The sequence below is a fragment of the Phyllostomus discolor genome, chromosome 3 (assembly GCF_004126475.2).
Source record: "Phyllostomus discolor isolate MPI-MPIP mPhyDis1 chromosome 3, mPhyDis1.pri.v3, whole genome shotgun sequence".
Taxonomy (NCBI): domain Eukaryota; kingdom Metazoa; phylum Chordata; class Mammalia; order Chiroptera; family Phyllostomidae; genus Phyllostomus; species Phyllostomus discolor.
Window position 1 is genome coordinate 152,464,221 of NC_040905.2, and position 16,390 is coordinate 152,480,610.

Genomic DNA, 16,390 nt, shown 5'->3' on the forward strand with positions numbered 1-16,390 from the left:
CCAAACACTGAGAAAAAATAAATATAACCACACATCCAATTCTTTGGCTCAAATGGATTTTCAAAGCCATACAAAGTTTGCTAGATATGACATTTCAAGTTATCAGAATTTCAAAGAAAAGTGTCTGAGTTTAAAGAATCAATTACCTTTAAAAAGCAAAATTAATATCATCGATTTCCCAGTATTATTATATAATTTTGTTATTTGTCACAATTTACAATGATAATTTTTTTAAATTGTTGGATTATTTGAATATAATATTTCTAAAACTTTGGGTTTTAATGAGCAATTAATTAGTTAATTAAATTAACAAAACAAAGCAAAGATATAAGAGTTCTCTAAAAGCAATTTCAAAGTAGGTAACTTGGTGTTATTTTCATGTTTGACTTAAGGATCTCAAGTCTATCGAGTTTTCTTTACATGAAAAGCATACAACTGAAGATAAAATTTACATTATCAGTGGAATTTGGACCTATGCTGTTTTAATGATCTTTCACTATGTGCCTAAACTGTTAACACCAAAAATAAAAAGGGTGATTCAAAAAAGAAAAAAAGAAAAATACAATCAAGGGAAGAGGAAAACAACACCAGTACAAGTATGACTTACATCCGGAGAGTCAAAATAAGATACTGACAAACATGAAACAAAAGGGTCTACTATAAAAAGGCACAGTCAAGAACAAGAACAAACTCTTGCCCTGGCCAGGTGGCACAGCTGATTGGAGCATCATCCCATATATCAAAAGGTTACAGGCTCAATCTACCTCTGGTCCGGGCAAACACCTAGGTTGTGGGTTCCATAGGGGCATTTATGGGAGGCAACCTATCACAACCAATCAATGCTTCTCACTGAGATGTTTCTCTCTCTCTCCTCCTGCCTTCCTCTTTCCCTCCTCCCTCTCCCTCCCTCCCTCCTTCCTTCTGTAAAATCAATAAACATATTCTTGGTTAAGGATTAAAATAAAAGAAGTCTTGGAAATTAAAAACCCAAAAGCAAAACTGAAAATTCAATACAAAGGTTGCAATATAAAATTGAGGAACTACACCCAGAAAATAGAGCAAAAATGTAAAAGAAGGGATAATGTAAGTAATATGCACTACAAGAACATCAACTCTGCCAAATAAATCTCTCAATCTAATCCAATTCCAACCAAAATTATAACAAGGTTTTGGGGGGGAATACAAGAAGTCAATCCTCAAACTCACACGGACAGTAAAAGTCTCAAAATAACTCTCCTCCTCTCCCCCCCCAAAAAATATCAAGAATAAGGAGAGGGGAACTTGACCTACCTACTGGAGATCAAGAAATACTGTAGATCCATGATAAATTTTAAAATTTAGTATTTTTAAAAACTCCTCAACTGAGGATATTTTTTTAAATTGATTTGAGAGAAAGAGAGAGAGAAGGAAACACAGCTTTGAGAGAAAAACATCAGTGAGTTGCCTCCCAGACACCATGACAGGGGATCAAACCCGCAGTCTAGGTGTGTGCCTGGACCTGAGACGGAACCGCAACCTTTCAGTATACCAAACAATGCTCCCACCAACTGGGCAACTCAGCCAGGGCTAAAAAAATTTAGTATTCATTCATAAATAGACATGGTACAGGGATATCTGGTTATCCACTTGGAAAAAAAATAAGATTAGATCCTATGTCATGCTATATAGAGAAAAAACGTATATTCTCTTTATGGCTTTAGGTTACATAAGACATAAAAAGCACTATCCACAAAGACTAATAAATTCTTCTACATTAAAATTTAAAACTGGCCCTGGCCAGGCAGCTCAGTTGTTTAGAGAGTCATTCTGATACACCAAGGTTGTGGGTTCAGCCCCCAATCAAGGCACATACAAGAATCAACCAATAAATGCATAAGTAAATAGAACAATAAATCAATGTTCCTCTCTCTGTCTAAAAAAAAAATCAATCAATAAAAAAAATTTTTAATTTAAAACCGTACATCAAACACTACATAAACTGTTTCCACACAGAAAAAAAGATGTTGGCAATAGTGATATAAATAAACAAGGATTCATAATGAAACATATTAAAAGCTCCTATAAATTAATAAAAAATAGATTAATAAAAATCATGAACAATCTAAAAGAAAAATATGTAAACTGGCAGTAATTAATTAATTATATGATGATGCAATTAACATATTAATTAGTTGTTCACAAGAGAACAAACATAAATAGCCAATAGGCATTAACATACTAAATGTCAAGGAAGAGAAATTTAAGGAAGAATGAGATACAATTTCATACACATTCTATTGCAAAAAAATTAAATCTAAAAAATACCAAGTGTTCAAGAGGCTGTAAGAGAAAAGAAACTGTTCTCCCACAATGGTACAACCATTCAGGAGAACAATTTGACATATATTTTACTTCCTAACAAGTGCATAGACACCAACTACATACCTACATTTTAAAAAATATTTGATGTTCACAGAAGCACTATCTGTAATAATTAAAACTTGAAAAGAACTTAAATCTCAATCAATCAAGTAACAGATAAATTAATTATGGTATATGCATAGAATAAAATACAATAAAGAAATTAAATAGAATGAACCAGAGCTACTTTGTTAATTTGGATAAATTTCAATAAAACAAGTGAGAAAGAAAACTTGGACAAAAATGCATATTATATGAGATTCTATGTATATTTTTAAAACAAATGAAATGATAAAACAATGCTATTAATGTACACAGAAAATTAAACACCAAATTCAAAATGATACTCATCTTTGGGGGGTGGGGTAGTGGTGAAGGGGTAAAGTAATTCAGAACAGTCAGTCCTCAATTTATTGTTTGTTTTTAATTCTGAAGCAAATATGACAAATACATAACATAGATGATATATATTGGCTATATTAATGGAATTGGTTGGTTATATTGGATATCGTTTATATTAATCCCTATTATTTTTTGTGTGTTCAAATATTTCGGTGGTTTTTTTTTAAGATTTTATTTATTTATTTTTAGAGAGGGAAGGGTGGGAGAAAGAGAGAGAGAGAGAGAGAGAGAAACATCAATGTGCGGTTGCTGGGGGCCGTGGCCTGCAACCCAGGCATGTGCCCTGACAGGGAATTGAACCTGCAATGCGTTGGTTCACAGCTTGCGCTCAGTCCACTGAGCTAAACCAGCCAGGGCCAAATAATTGTTTTTTTATTTTTTTTAATTATATTTGTTTCCATTACCACTTATCCCTCTTATCCTCCCCACCTCCTCCTCTGCAATCACCTCATTGTTGTCCATGTCCATAAGTCCTCAAATATTTAAGTCAATGGTTTTATCAGTACAACCCAAGTCTGGAGTACATTGGAACATACAAGAAAATTCAAAAAGGACCCAAAAAATACCTCATGCAGTTATACATCAAGGTTAATTTGCCTCCTTCCAAGAAAATGTTTTCAATTTTGTCCAAGAATTTATCTTCTAATAAAAAAAAAAAGCTACCTGGATCCTTACAGTGAAAATGTGTATGTGTATGTGTATGTGTGTGTTTAACAAATAAAATCATTTTAAGGACATTGGTAATGAGGGAGTTTTTCTTTTTCCCACTAGAGGGAGGTGTTGAACTTAAAATATTTTAAAATAAGGCTTGTTATTGAACTTAACAGTGCTGTTAGAAAATAAAATTGCTTGCTTTCCCCTCTTCCAGAAACATAGCCCAAAAGTGTAATTCTTCATATGTACTCAAATAAACAATATTTCTCAGACTCCAAAGTATGGTTTCAGCTCTGAAGAATTGTAGAAGCAGATTTAGAAATATAACAAAGCAAAAGTACTCCTCCTTCTAGCTCACAAAATATATCCATACACCTAGTTACTACCTAGTACATGTTTAACTCCTAAAAGAGCCAGAACAAGCTTCTCCTCTCTAAATCCCCAAAGCCAGCACAATTCTACAATCAAAAAGTGTTTGTTACTGTAAAGTATAAACTGGGACTACTTTATATAACATATATCATAATGATAAATCTATATGCTTACAGACCCAGCAATACTTCTAGGTACGGACACCACTGAGTCACTTCTACAACAGCTCCACGATATAGACAAGAATATTAGTAAATTATTTATAATTAGAGCAAAAATATTTAAAGAAAATATCCATCAATAAGGAATTCCTTAAATATGTTTGGAACTTCCACATGACAGAATATCATGCAAACATAACAGGATAATGTAAGGCCATCAAAAGATGGACATCAAATATTACTGAGGCATATAATTTCACTCATGCAAATACAGTAATATATGTTTATATATCCTTAGATGGTGAGTGGTATTGAGGGGAAAGGGGGCAAGACTTTCACCTTCTGCTTTTAAATTTCCCTAAGGGGCATTTTTACCGTGAGCACAATATACAGTAACTTTATCGACTGAATATTAAGATACCCTATCTGGAAAAAACAGGCAGTACTAGTGCCATTTTCTATGCCATTTGCTTATACATGGCACCAGCAAACAGCTTCCCAGGAAACTGCAAAGAAACACTTCTTGTTATCCTATATCATTTAAGGCAAACTCTACTTAAACACTTCCCTTTCATCTATGTTCCTCCAAGCTATCCCTAGATCACAATTGTGCTTACCAGGTCAGTCGCTGGCAGCTGTTTTATCACACAGCCTAATGATGCCTAAGCCTGACTGGATGCCTTTCCACTCCTCCTCCTCTTTCTTTAGTTTATGGTATGATTTTCAATCTATAACTCTCATGCTCTTTGCCATCACAAACTCTCCCATTCCTTAATAACTAGATACATAAATTATAAATGAGGGAAGGATCATTTTATTCCCTGATTCAGTGTTGGGAACCGCCCTGCCTGGTCTCAGAAGCTGTAACTTCCCCTGGCTAATGCTGAGTGAGCGACCTTAGGACCTTAAGCCACTAAGCGGACAAAACATATCTCCCTGGAAGGGATGCCACCTCTGCCCCCTTTACTTTACCCTGCTTGGCCCTGAGTCTGGCCAGTTAGCCAATGACAGGTAAGGTTACTCAAGGGAAGGGACAAACTAAGACAGTCATGGTCATTAAGGGACCCTCAGGGAAGGACTTGGGGGGCTATAGAAAAAGGGGGTGATGGACCCTGGCCCCTCAGCTTTGACACAACGTGAGTCCTCATTCTGCCTGCAAATAGCCTCCTAATCTCTTGGCTGCCTTACTTCCCCTGCCAGACTCAAGCCTAAAACAATGCCTTAAGCCTGAAACAATGCTGGAGGTGGGTGCAGCCCTGTGCTGGAAAAGGCGGGTTCCCTAGAGCAATCAGGCCTATGAAAGAATGCATAAAATCCTATGAAGCCTACTTTGCTAATACCCTCAATTTAAATGACAAGGGACCAAGCAGGAAGTGAGTTTGTTTGCCCAAAGTTTTGTGTCCCTTTAGGTATTTGACCCTGACTCAAAATAGGCCCTCAGAGTTCTTTGAATTATCTATTGTTTAATCATTTCTGCCAGGCAATGATTGATGAACTTTATTCCTGTGCAAACTGAACCCAATAACAGCTTAGGCAAGGGTTGGAGGGCTCCCCACTTGAGAGGGTGGCCAAGGCACTCCGAGGCTTGCTCTCCCCTTGAGAGAGAAGCTGTGCCGTCCCTTTTCCTCCACAGGACTCAGTAGTCCATGTGAATTTCTCTAGTCTCATTCACAATGTGACAGACCCCACAAGCCGGGGTCTGCATCATGTTTTTGTTTTTTTCGTTTGTTTGTTTTGCTTTGGGGGGTTGCCTGGGAAAATGGCCCTCCATTGGGGGTGAAAAGGGGTGGGCTGGGGGAGGGTGTGGGTGGACACAGAAAGGCTGATGTCTGCAGAGTCCTGAGATGTGAGGGTAGGATAAGAAAACAAAAGGTAAAATCTATTTGACTACCAGAACCTTGAATTCAGAAAAGCTGGTATTAGGACTCTCTGAAATGCTATTCTGTCCAGACATCCACCAGTCTGCCAAATCACCAGTCTGTCTGTAGAGCTTATTCCTGAAGGCCTATCCAACCTGAGAGCAGGAAGAAGGGAAACACTGTCCATTGCATAACACAGTATACTTCCAAGCAAAAAAAGAGAAGAGAAATTGTCTGGACCTGTGTGTGTTTATGTAGGGGTGCCACTGCCCCCATGACATCTGGAGGGGCTGAGGAGGTGCTGCTAAACCTGCAGCTGCAACAGAGCCTACTGGCTATAGCTAAAGACTCCATCCCAGACTTTGGAGTACTCTGAACCACAGCAAGCCAGCTATGCCTGGGTTAAGAATTCTGTTCAGACATTCACCCCAATGTGGGTCGTACTGGGGGAGCTGGCTGGGTGGTATCTGGTGTGGTAATTGGGGCTGGCGCTTGCTACTGTGTATACAGACTGACCTGGGGAAGAGTTGACAGGGACTACAACAATGATGATGAAGATCAATCTAGTGACACTACAGAGATTGGGGTGGAGACCAGGAAAGAGGCTAATACTTGGGTAAGGCCCAGGTAGACTTCAGGGTGACTCAAAGGCCAAGCCTGAGATGGGCATGGAATTCAACAGTGGTCCAAATGCAAAAGTGAAAGCACACTCATGAGCCCAAAGAGGAGGTAGCCTAGAGGCCAAGGCCAAGGCCTTTTTAGCACCCTAAAGGAACTGGCAAGTGCAAAGGAGGACAAAGGGGCCAGGTTGGGTACTATCTTCTGGGACCAGGACACTTGAACTCAGTTTGCCCTGTCCAGGAGGCAGGGGTGGAGGCTGCCACCCCACCAGTGGTGCATGTACAGGGCTGGGAGCGAGGCAAGTGGAAAGTCCACGGGAAGAGCCCGACTAAAGCACCGAGACTCCAGCTACAGCATGGCCTGCTCGCCAGGGCAATTTCAATTTCCCCTACAAAACCAATGATGTTCTTGGTGCTTCAGATCTTCAAAAGGTCCTTAACATCCTGGAAAGAAAAAATGATCCTTTTATTCAAGAAGTAGCCTTGGTCACTCTTGGTAACAATCCAGGATATTCATTTAACCAAAATGGCATTTGTGAACTGGGTGGTCTCCCAATTATTGCAAAACTGAGAAAAACTAAAGATCCCATTATTAGGGGAAAGGCTTATAATGCCCTAATAATTTGGATGTAAATGCTGAAAATCAGGGCAAGATTAAGACATATGAGGTCTTTCCAGAAGGTATCCAGCCATGTAATGTGAAAAATATAGACATTTACTGAAGATACAAGATACAAGAAATGCTGTACACAGGACAATGATGCCTCAGTCATTGGCATCAAGTAGGCACCTAGGGATCTCACACAGTTCTCCCAATCACCAACAGCTTCCCTGTCATATTTTCCTGAATCTCATTGATGGTCTGAAATCTCTTCCCTTTTAAAGGTGACTTCAGTTTTTGGAAAAACCAAATCTGGGCCGTAGTTGAGATGAGTCCCCTTGGTGATTTGAGGTTTTGCCAAAAAACTCTGCATGAAACACGATGCATGAGGGGACATGCTGTTGTGATGAGGCTACCGATCACCAGATGCCCATAGCTGCGGCCTTCTGAATCATCCAAATAGTTTCTGTGGAGGAATGTTCAAGCTTAATGCAAAATTTGATATAGATTCGTTGTTCTACTTGCTTAGTTATTTTGAATGTGACAGTCACACAACACACATGTCACTCAGTGGTGTCTATCACTCCCACTGACTAGTACAGAGAAATCTTCATTGTTTGCACATGAACATTCTAGTTCACTGCCCTTGGCTGCCAGGCTACATAGATGTTGTGCAAACTGTTCTCGTTATATTAATAATGGTTGGACTGATTCGGGACAGACCTCATGTACCAGTCAAATGTGTGATGACACCGTGATCTGTCACTTGGAATGAGTTGTGCAGATGACTAGACTGTTAACCAACATATGTGACTAATCATTACCAACATTTGCTTTCCTATTTCAGACTTTTGTGCATTGTTATTCCTAGGAAATTATTTCACTAAAATTCAGATTATGAAACTAATTATCAATGTTACTGACAATCCAGCCACAACAAGAGAGCTGGTCAGTTGTAAAGTACCATCAGAACTATTTTCCTGTTTAATAATGAATGGGGCAGAAGGATTCTTTTAATATCCTTATTTGAGAATATAATTGACAACAAGAAAAACGAAGGGCATCTCCCTATGTTTGCAGGAATTGTGGGCAAGGCTTTACACAGCATTCACATCTCATTAAACACCAGGGGACACACTCAGGGGAGAAGCCCTGTTTGCAGGGAGTGCGGGCAAGGCTTTACACAGAAGTCATATCTCATTACACACCAGAGGACACACTCTGGGGAGAAGCCCTATGTTTGCATGGAGTATGGGCGAGGTTTTACACAGCAGTCACATCTCAGAAGATGTTGGGAACTGCCCTGCCTGGTTTCAGAAGCTGTAATCCCGCGTGGCGAAAGCTGAGTTAAGGACCTTGGGATAAACCATTTAGGAGACAAAGCTTATTTTCTTATAGGAGCACTACCTCTGCCCGCTTTTACTTCACCCTGCTTGGCCCCAGGCAGATGGCTGGTTAGCCAATGACCAGTAAGATTCCTCAAAAGAGGGGGAATCTAAGACAGGCATGATCACAAAGGGGCCCTCAGGGAAGGACTTGGGGGGATACAGAAAAAGGGGGTGATAGACCCTTGCCCCTCAGCTTTGATACAGCCTGAGTCCTCATTCTGTGTGCAAGAAGTCTCCTATCTCTTGGTTGCCTTATTTCCCTGCCTGACTTAAGCCTGAAACAAGGCCTTAAGCCTAAAACAATGCTGGAGGTGGGTGCAGCCCTGTGCTAGAAAGGGCAGGTTCCCTAGGGCAATCAGGCCTAAAAAAGAATGCATAAAATCCAATGAAACCTACTTTGCTAATACCCTCAATTTAAATGACAAGGGTCCAAGTAGGAAGTGAATTTGTTCCCCCAAGTTTTATGGCCATTTAGCTATCTGACCCTGACTCCTAATAAGCCCTCAGAGTTCTTTGAATGTTATCTATTGTTTAATCATTTCTGCCTCACAATGATTAATGAATTTTACCTATACACCCTGTATTCCTGTGCAAATTGAACCCAATGAAAGCCTGTTGAGATGCTTTCCTCTCAAGAGAGTGGCCAAAGTGCTCTGAGGCATTTTCTCCCCTTGAGAGAGAAGTCACGCCATCCCTTTTCCTCCACAGGAAAAAAACAAACAAACAAACAAACAAACAAAAAAAGCTGAAGGGCTTCTTGCATCATCCAGGAAGGAATTCAGTAGAAGTTCACTTTTTTTTTTAATTCAAAGAATCTAAGGTGTATATTAAGAAAATCAATGCTTTAGCAAATCACAATGATCCAGTGGTGAAAGTAAAAGTTCTAAAAGTATTGACCAAACTCTGGGGTTCTGTCCCAAACAATATCAAAATCATTTTTTTAGCTTGCAATTGGGAACAATGCATTTGGTAAATTCTTTGTTTTTCACTGTGCTTATATAGCAAAAAGATACTGTACTTTTGGCGGCTATTTTGTAATAATAAATATCACAGATCAACAGTGATGCTGGTTGTGATGGCTGGTTTTAGGCTAGACCATTTTAAGGATGCCAAATGAATACTAGAGCTTGTGCAAAGAGAACACTTACTGATTCCATCTTACCACCTAGCTTGAGATGTTTTTACTCTTTACCTAAGCTGACAGCAAACTAATCATGAATAACCTGACACTTTTGTATTGGTTTACATTTGTTAATCTTAGACTTGTGTTTCATCAATAAAGCGTTTTAACAAGAAAAAAATAAAAAATAAAGTCTATTTTGTCTGGTATAAGTATTGCTACCACAGCTGTTTGTCTTATTTCCATTTTCACGAAATATCTCTTTAATTTCAGTCTGTGTGTATCTTTCAATCTGAAGTGAGTCTCTTGTCGACAGCACAGGTAGGAGTTTCATTATCCATTCAGTCATCAAGTGTCTTTTGATTACGGCATTTAATCCATTTACATTTAAAGTAATTGTTGATAAATGTATTTATTGCCATTTTATTCATATTCTTTATCTTTTTTCCTTCTCCTTCTTAAAGAATACCTTTTAATATTTCTTGTAATATTATTTTCATGATGATAAAGTCTTTTAGCTTTTTGTTATCTGGGAAACACTTTACTCTGACATCAAGACTGTCCAGAAAGCATTTTAATCTTTCATTGCTATTCCAAATGAAAGCTTTGCTGGGTAGAGTAATCTTGGTTATAGGTCCTTACTTTTCATCACTTTGAATATTTCATGCTAACCCCACCTGACCTGCAAAGTTTCTGTTGAAAAATTAGCTGAAAGTCTTATGAGAGCTCCCTTGTACTGTCAAGATAGTAGACAGGTAAACACGGTACTCAGAACCTCCCAAAACAACATAAAAATTAAAATTATAGAAAAACCATCATTTACAACCATCTGAAGTCTAGCTGAACAGAAGCCCTACAACTAAGGACATAAGGAATGAACTACATTGAGACTGGTAGGAGGAGCTACAAAGTCACCCCTTAAAGAGCAAGAGGTCCCAGCCCCACATTAGAAACCTCAGCCCAGGGTTCTGGGTGCCAGAAAGAGAAGTCTGCATAATTTCTGGCAGTAAAAACCAGAAGAAATAGGGGCTGAGTGAGACAGAGGGCTTCTGGAGTCCTAGGCATTCCTCTTTAAGGGCCATATACTACTCGTTCTGAGCTCTAACATGGGGACAACAGCTGACAGTCAGATATAAGGGGAGGAACTAAATTGTCAGGTTTCAAGGTGAGGGCTAAAAGGGCAGCTTTCACCCAAACAGAAGTGTTGTCAAAGGCCATTGCCTCTTCTCTGATCCCTTCCCTTACAGAGCCCACAGGCCTGTACCATATCTGAGTATCCATCAACCTTGCTCACACTTTTGGCCCTGCCCTGGTGACTACCTAAGACCTCACCCCACCCAACTCGCTGGCCCACCCAAACCCTTTCCAGTGGCTTTTCCATACAAATGCCTCTCTTAGCTCATGCTTCAAATACTACCCACACATTTAAATACAGATCTCTGAATCATATTTTATAAGTTTCAGGCTTCTGACTGGTGGCACTGAATATTTCTGAGTGTTTAGAAATGAAGGGGTTATTTTCATTTACTTATGTTTGTTTGTTTGTTTGTTTGAAGTAGCCTTTAACATAATTATTAATCATTGCTCAAATGTCATCCTCTTGGTGATGATCTCCCCAATCTCCCAGTTAATCAATTTCTCTTTTACAGTCCCATAGCATTTTATTCAAAATTTTATTACATTACAATATATTTTCTTTCTTTGGATGTCTATATTGAAAAATAAAACATCATAATCATACTACATCTAATCAATCTGATATCCTCAGTACTCACACAAACACTAAGAGCACCAAGAGGTAGAAAGAGTCATTGCAATGTCCTTCTGGATCCTACAGAGGAAATGACTGGGAAGAAAAGCACTGCCCAATTACTAAAGGTTTGGAAAAATGTGGTTTCATTACTATTTTGAATACTTACATACATCAACAAATTGAGCATTTCCACTGTTCTCTTTCAGCTTCCACTCCTAAAGAAATAAGGCACCTCCTATTCTCTGGCCACCTTTGTCTTTCAAAGTTATTTCTAACACAAAGCTACTCCCAAACTTAAGACTGTACAGCTTTGACATCTATATAAAGACTAAGTCAATTTGTCATGTTGTGTAAAAAAAGTGTTTATCATCACAAAATAAGTAAAAGAAGAATGATGAAAATTTATTTGAAATTATAAATTAGTTGGTTAGTGAATTCAGCTTGAATTTGTCCTATCTCTCCTTCAAAATAACTTACATATAATCTCCTGAAAAATGCAAGTACACCAGAGTGAGAACCAGAAGACTTGTATTCCTTTCCCACATTAATTACTCAGTCTATGATCTGAGTAAATAATAAATCTCTACCTTCTCATCTATAAAGGGGGTTAGATGTAATCAGTGATTTTCAAACTGGACTATTTGAAACCTTGAGAATTCTGTGTGTTGCAGGGGAGAGGTTAATAGAAGATAATTAATAATCTACATTACACTACTTAAAAAAAGTTCAAGGCCCTCGTGGGGTACCTGTTCGTTAGAGTGTCATCCTAATACACCAAAGTTGCGGGTTCAATCCAGCAACTAATGAATGCATAAATAAGCGTAACAACAAATTGATGTTTCTCTTCTCTCTCTCTCCCTTCCTCCCTCTCTAAAATCAGTAATTTTTTTAAGTAGTTCAAAAATCACTGTACATATCCTTTAATATCCAAATCCATTCTATTTTCCCCAAAATTTCAACATCTTAATTTCATTTTTCACTTACAGTTTACAGTCAATATTATTTTGTATTATTCTAAGGTGTACAGCATAGTGGTTATGTTACAGGGTGCAGCCAAGAGGGGGGACCCCAAATGGGCATTTGAAATGCGGTCCAGAACTTAAGGTGTCCGGGAGATTTTAAGATGTCTCCATCCCCCACCCCAGGGTGTGGGTTGGGGGAAGGGACAAATGGAGCAGGGGCCATTGAGAGCTGTTTAGCATAGCAACAGCCTTGCAACTAAGCTCTGGCGTGGTCGTTTGGCATATCTATAACCTTTGACTGGTTGCATAGATATGTCAAGTAGCTGTGATCAACTCTAAGCCAGGGGAATGGAAGTAACTTCCCCACCCAGATGTAACTGGGGGGCGCGGGTCCCCTGAGTTACAGCACCTGCGTGAGAGCTCAGAGAGGATTGGCTCCAGGACATGGGGCCATGCCTGCCCAAACTCATGATGGCAGCCCAGTAAAGCTGGAAGGACACGAGTTCTGGCATGTGAAGCCGAGTGTGGGAGGAGTCGGAAATGAGGCTGCAGAGGAAGATTGGCCACGGGGATTTAAAACCCAGATTTGGCGGCCATTGAGGAGGAGAAGCACGCAGACTTGACGGAGTGTAGAATCCTGTGGCCCTGAGAGAGGGAGAACCACGTGGCAGCCCTGGAGGAGAGAACCATGTGCAGCCCTGAGGGAGAGAACCACGTGTCTTTAACAGAGTGGAGACTCCTGCATCCCAGAGAGAGAGGGAACCACGCGGCCTGGCAGAGTGGGGACCCCCACAGCTTTAGAAGGGGGAACCACCACCTGGTTTTAGCAGAGATCCTGGCGACTCAGCGGAGGGTGCCGGGAACCCAGGGAGGTCTCCCAGTCGAGATGGAGTACTAACTGGGAAGAACCAGAGGACTGCCTGAGCCATAGATTTCTATTTCCTTTCCTGAGATACGGTACTCTGGACTGGACAAAGGGGGAAGGAAAGAAGGACTGTGTGTTTGTGGGTGTTTTAAGGGACTTTAGGATTTTGGTAAAGACATTAGGTCACTACTTTAAGTTAGTATAGCATTAAATAAACATTTCCTTTCCTTTTCACGAATCTCTGGCATTGAGAGACATCTTTCCTCTGGTGGCGGACATAACAGACCCGGGGCCTTCTTTCAATAATAGTATATCATCCCAGGCCCCCCTTGTTGTGTTCTGTAACAGTTAGACACCATTCTATTTCTTTATGCTATTAAAGACTGCTAACAGTCTCAAATTTTAAACTGGAAAAATAAAATACAGAATGTATATAAATGCCCCTCTCAAAATCATATAATTTATGCAATAGAAATCACCCAACTTTGATGACCTTCCAGAGATCAAAGACTAGGAATTATTTTCCATTTCAGCAAGGCCGTCAGCAATAATTCAGCAATTACTGCACTAATGTAATTTTTAATATCATAAACATTAAAGATATATTTAAGGAACTGTATTATTTTTAAAATACCTGTACTATAAATTGTAACTCTCTTCTTTCTGCTTCCCATTGTTCTGCTTGTAATCTAAACTCTTCCAAAGCTGTCTCCCTGATATGAGACTCCATTTCATTCTTCTCCTGCTGATGTTTTTCCAATGCTTCCTTTATACGAATAAAATCTTGCTTTACTATTAGATCAGTAAAAGTTAACTTTCTTCCTTCATCCCCAATTTAAATGTAAAAAGGACTCTGCTTACTTATCCTGTTAAAACTCATTATAATTTATGTTAAAATCATTAATAGAACTATTATATTTTGATCATCAAAATACAGATCTGAATAAGAAGCTAGGTTTACCTATTTAATTTAAGCAACGTTTTATAAATACATTTGTAGGCATATATTTAAACCAATTTTTTAGAAAATTTTAACTTCAGAGGTTTTAATAAAATGTATTATGTGACAGAGACAAAAACAAAATAAATCGATTTTATGTAATTTATATGTAAATCTGTGTGTAAAGTAGATAATATGAAAATCTCCAGTTACCTGTGAATAAACTATTTGGATTATTTCTGATAGTGTATATATAACCTGACAGAAAACACTGTATTTCCAAAAGGGGAGAATGAAGGAGTTTGTATAATAAATCAGGAGAAGGAAATTAGAGAGTAAAGAATTTGAAAAGCCGGAAAATATTTTTTTAGAAGTCCTGGCTATCACTAATTTCTAGTTCTACAGATAAACAACGTTGGCAAGAGTCTTTTCTTTCTGGGTTTTTCTGATTGTGCTGCTACATTTATAAGATCTAAGGTGGTTCAAAATCTTAAAGCTTTAAATGCAGTTTTCTTAAGAAACCACAAATATCCTAACCCTTAGGGTTCAGAACTCAGTCCCCATTGACAAAAGGAGAAAGCTTCTGTGGTTTATCAGAGAGAGAAGGAAAACCTGGTGCGGATGTCTAACAACAATTTGGAGCTGCATAATAAAGACCGTACGGCCCTTACAACTTTCACTAACAGGAAGCCATCCCAAAAGCCCTGAGGAGCTTTCCCCCTAGGGCTAAAACAGAGATTCCTACTCAAACTCAGATTCCTCAACAGCTGTGTGCAGATCAGTTCAAAGCCCATGGCATAAAGTCAGAGTTCTCCATCAGGCAGCTGATCAAGATCATATCAAGATTGTAACTTGGGGTACAGGCTGACTGACTATAAGGAATGCTGCCACCATTACCCTTCTTTGGCTCCAAAACATTTTAAGTAGGGAGGGTTATACAGGGCCACCTAAACTTCCATATTCCAATATTAATGGATGCCCCATATATAGACACCAGGCACCATTCGTAGTAGACAAGACACAAACTATGACTATTGCCAAAAAAGACATCAAAAGATCTGCTGACAATGTCTAGGAATGCTTGTGTCAAAACTTATATTTAGTAAATGCTTTTGTAAAATTATTTCTAGTGAAGGTTTATTTCCAGAACTCTGAAAAGCAATTTACACCAGTCGTAAATATAAAGCATTTTTATCATGTTTTGTTGGTTGTTGTTTTTTTTTTTTAAGTTAAACTGGTACTTCAAAAATATGGCAAATATAGTCAATTCAAAATCTATCTTCTAAGTGGCTGGCAACCTCAACCTTAAACCATATCTTTGCTTCGGAGAATAAAAACAGGGGGGACAAATATCTCATAATTTTATAAAAAGTCATCAAATTATTTATGTATCATATCTATACAGATAATAAGCATACATCAGATACATATTTTTCTATATGTATTGTATTTCAGATCAAATGTACGGCCCACATTTCTAAAATTTCAAATTTTCATGCTGCTAGACAAAACGGGCTACAGGTTTTTATATTACAAAATGCCCAGATCATATGTTTATTTTTTACATTTTGATCAGAGATTTCAAACTTTTTCACAAATGAAACAGTATATATGTTAATGTATTTTAAAGCATAGTACAAGACGGACCTGGAAAAACTACCCTAAAGAGGAAAGAAGAAAGAGAGAGAGGGAGGGAAGAAGGAAAGGAAAGAGGGGAGAAGGAAATCAGATTTTCTTGCCTTGTGGTAGTTATTTTCCTTTCCAAGAACAACTCCAAATAATGTATAACACATATCAATGAATATTATATATATTAAAATTCCCTTATAAAAATTTTTACCTGTAGAGTTTTCTCTAGCTTGCTTTTTTCTTTCATAAGTAAATCATATTCTTGATTGCAATTTTGAATTATATTGTCTCTTTCCTCCAAATCATGTTCAAATCTTCTGCATTCTTCTTTCCATTTCTCCTGGGAAGTCTGAAATACTTTCTCAATCTCATTTGCCCTTCTTTGAAGTTCTGTATTCTGAGCTATTAAAAATATAAAAGAATAACAGGTATATTTACAACCATAAATTAAATCCCTAGAGTTCAAAAATGTAGGGCTTAGAACCAATTTCATTTACAGCATGGTCTTAGGACAAAACCTATAACCACCTCAGACCAGTAAACTCTTGAAAAGCCCACTGTCCCGGAACCAGGACTCTACCACTTTTTCATCTCTTCTCCTCCAGACAAAGGTGATTTTGCCATAAAATGATATGACAAATTCCCAAAGACATGCCCAGGTTTA

General features: G+C 38.5%; 1 protein-coding gene and 1 pseudogene across 4 annotated transcripts in view; one reads left to right on the forward strand and one right to left on the reverse strand.

Annotated features, from left to right (window-relative positions):
- The window catches only part of CCDC171 (coiled-coil domain containing 171), a 312,135-nt gene that overhangs the window by 269,888 nt on the left and 25,857 nt on the right, over positions 1-16,390 (reverse strand). For 2 of the 4 annotated variants that reach the window (XM_036021569.1, XM_028512435.2), the window contains exons 5-6: positions 15,938-16,128; positions 13,792-13,923 (exon numbers count right to left, since the gene is read on the reverse strand). In XM_036021569.1, coding sequence (XP_035877462.1) covers positions 13,792-13,923; positions 15,938-16,128 — 323 coding nt within the window. The remainder of the gene's footprint in view (positions 1-13,791; positions 13,924-15,937; positions 16,129-16,390) is intronic. The other 2 variants (XM_028512445.2, XM_036021570.1) reach the window with 1 other exon arrangement.
- Positions 4,994-10,010, forward strand: LOC114504590 (annotated as a pseudogene).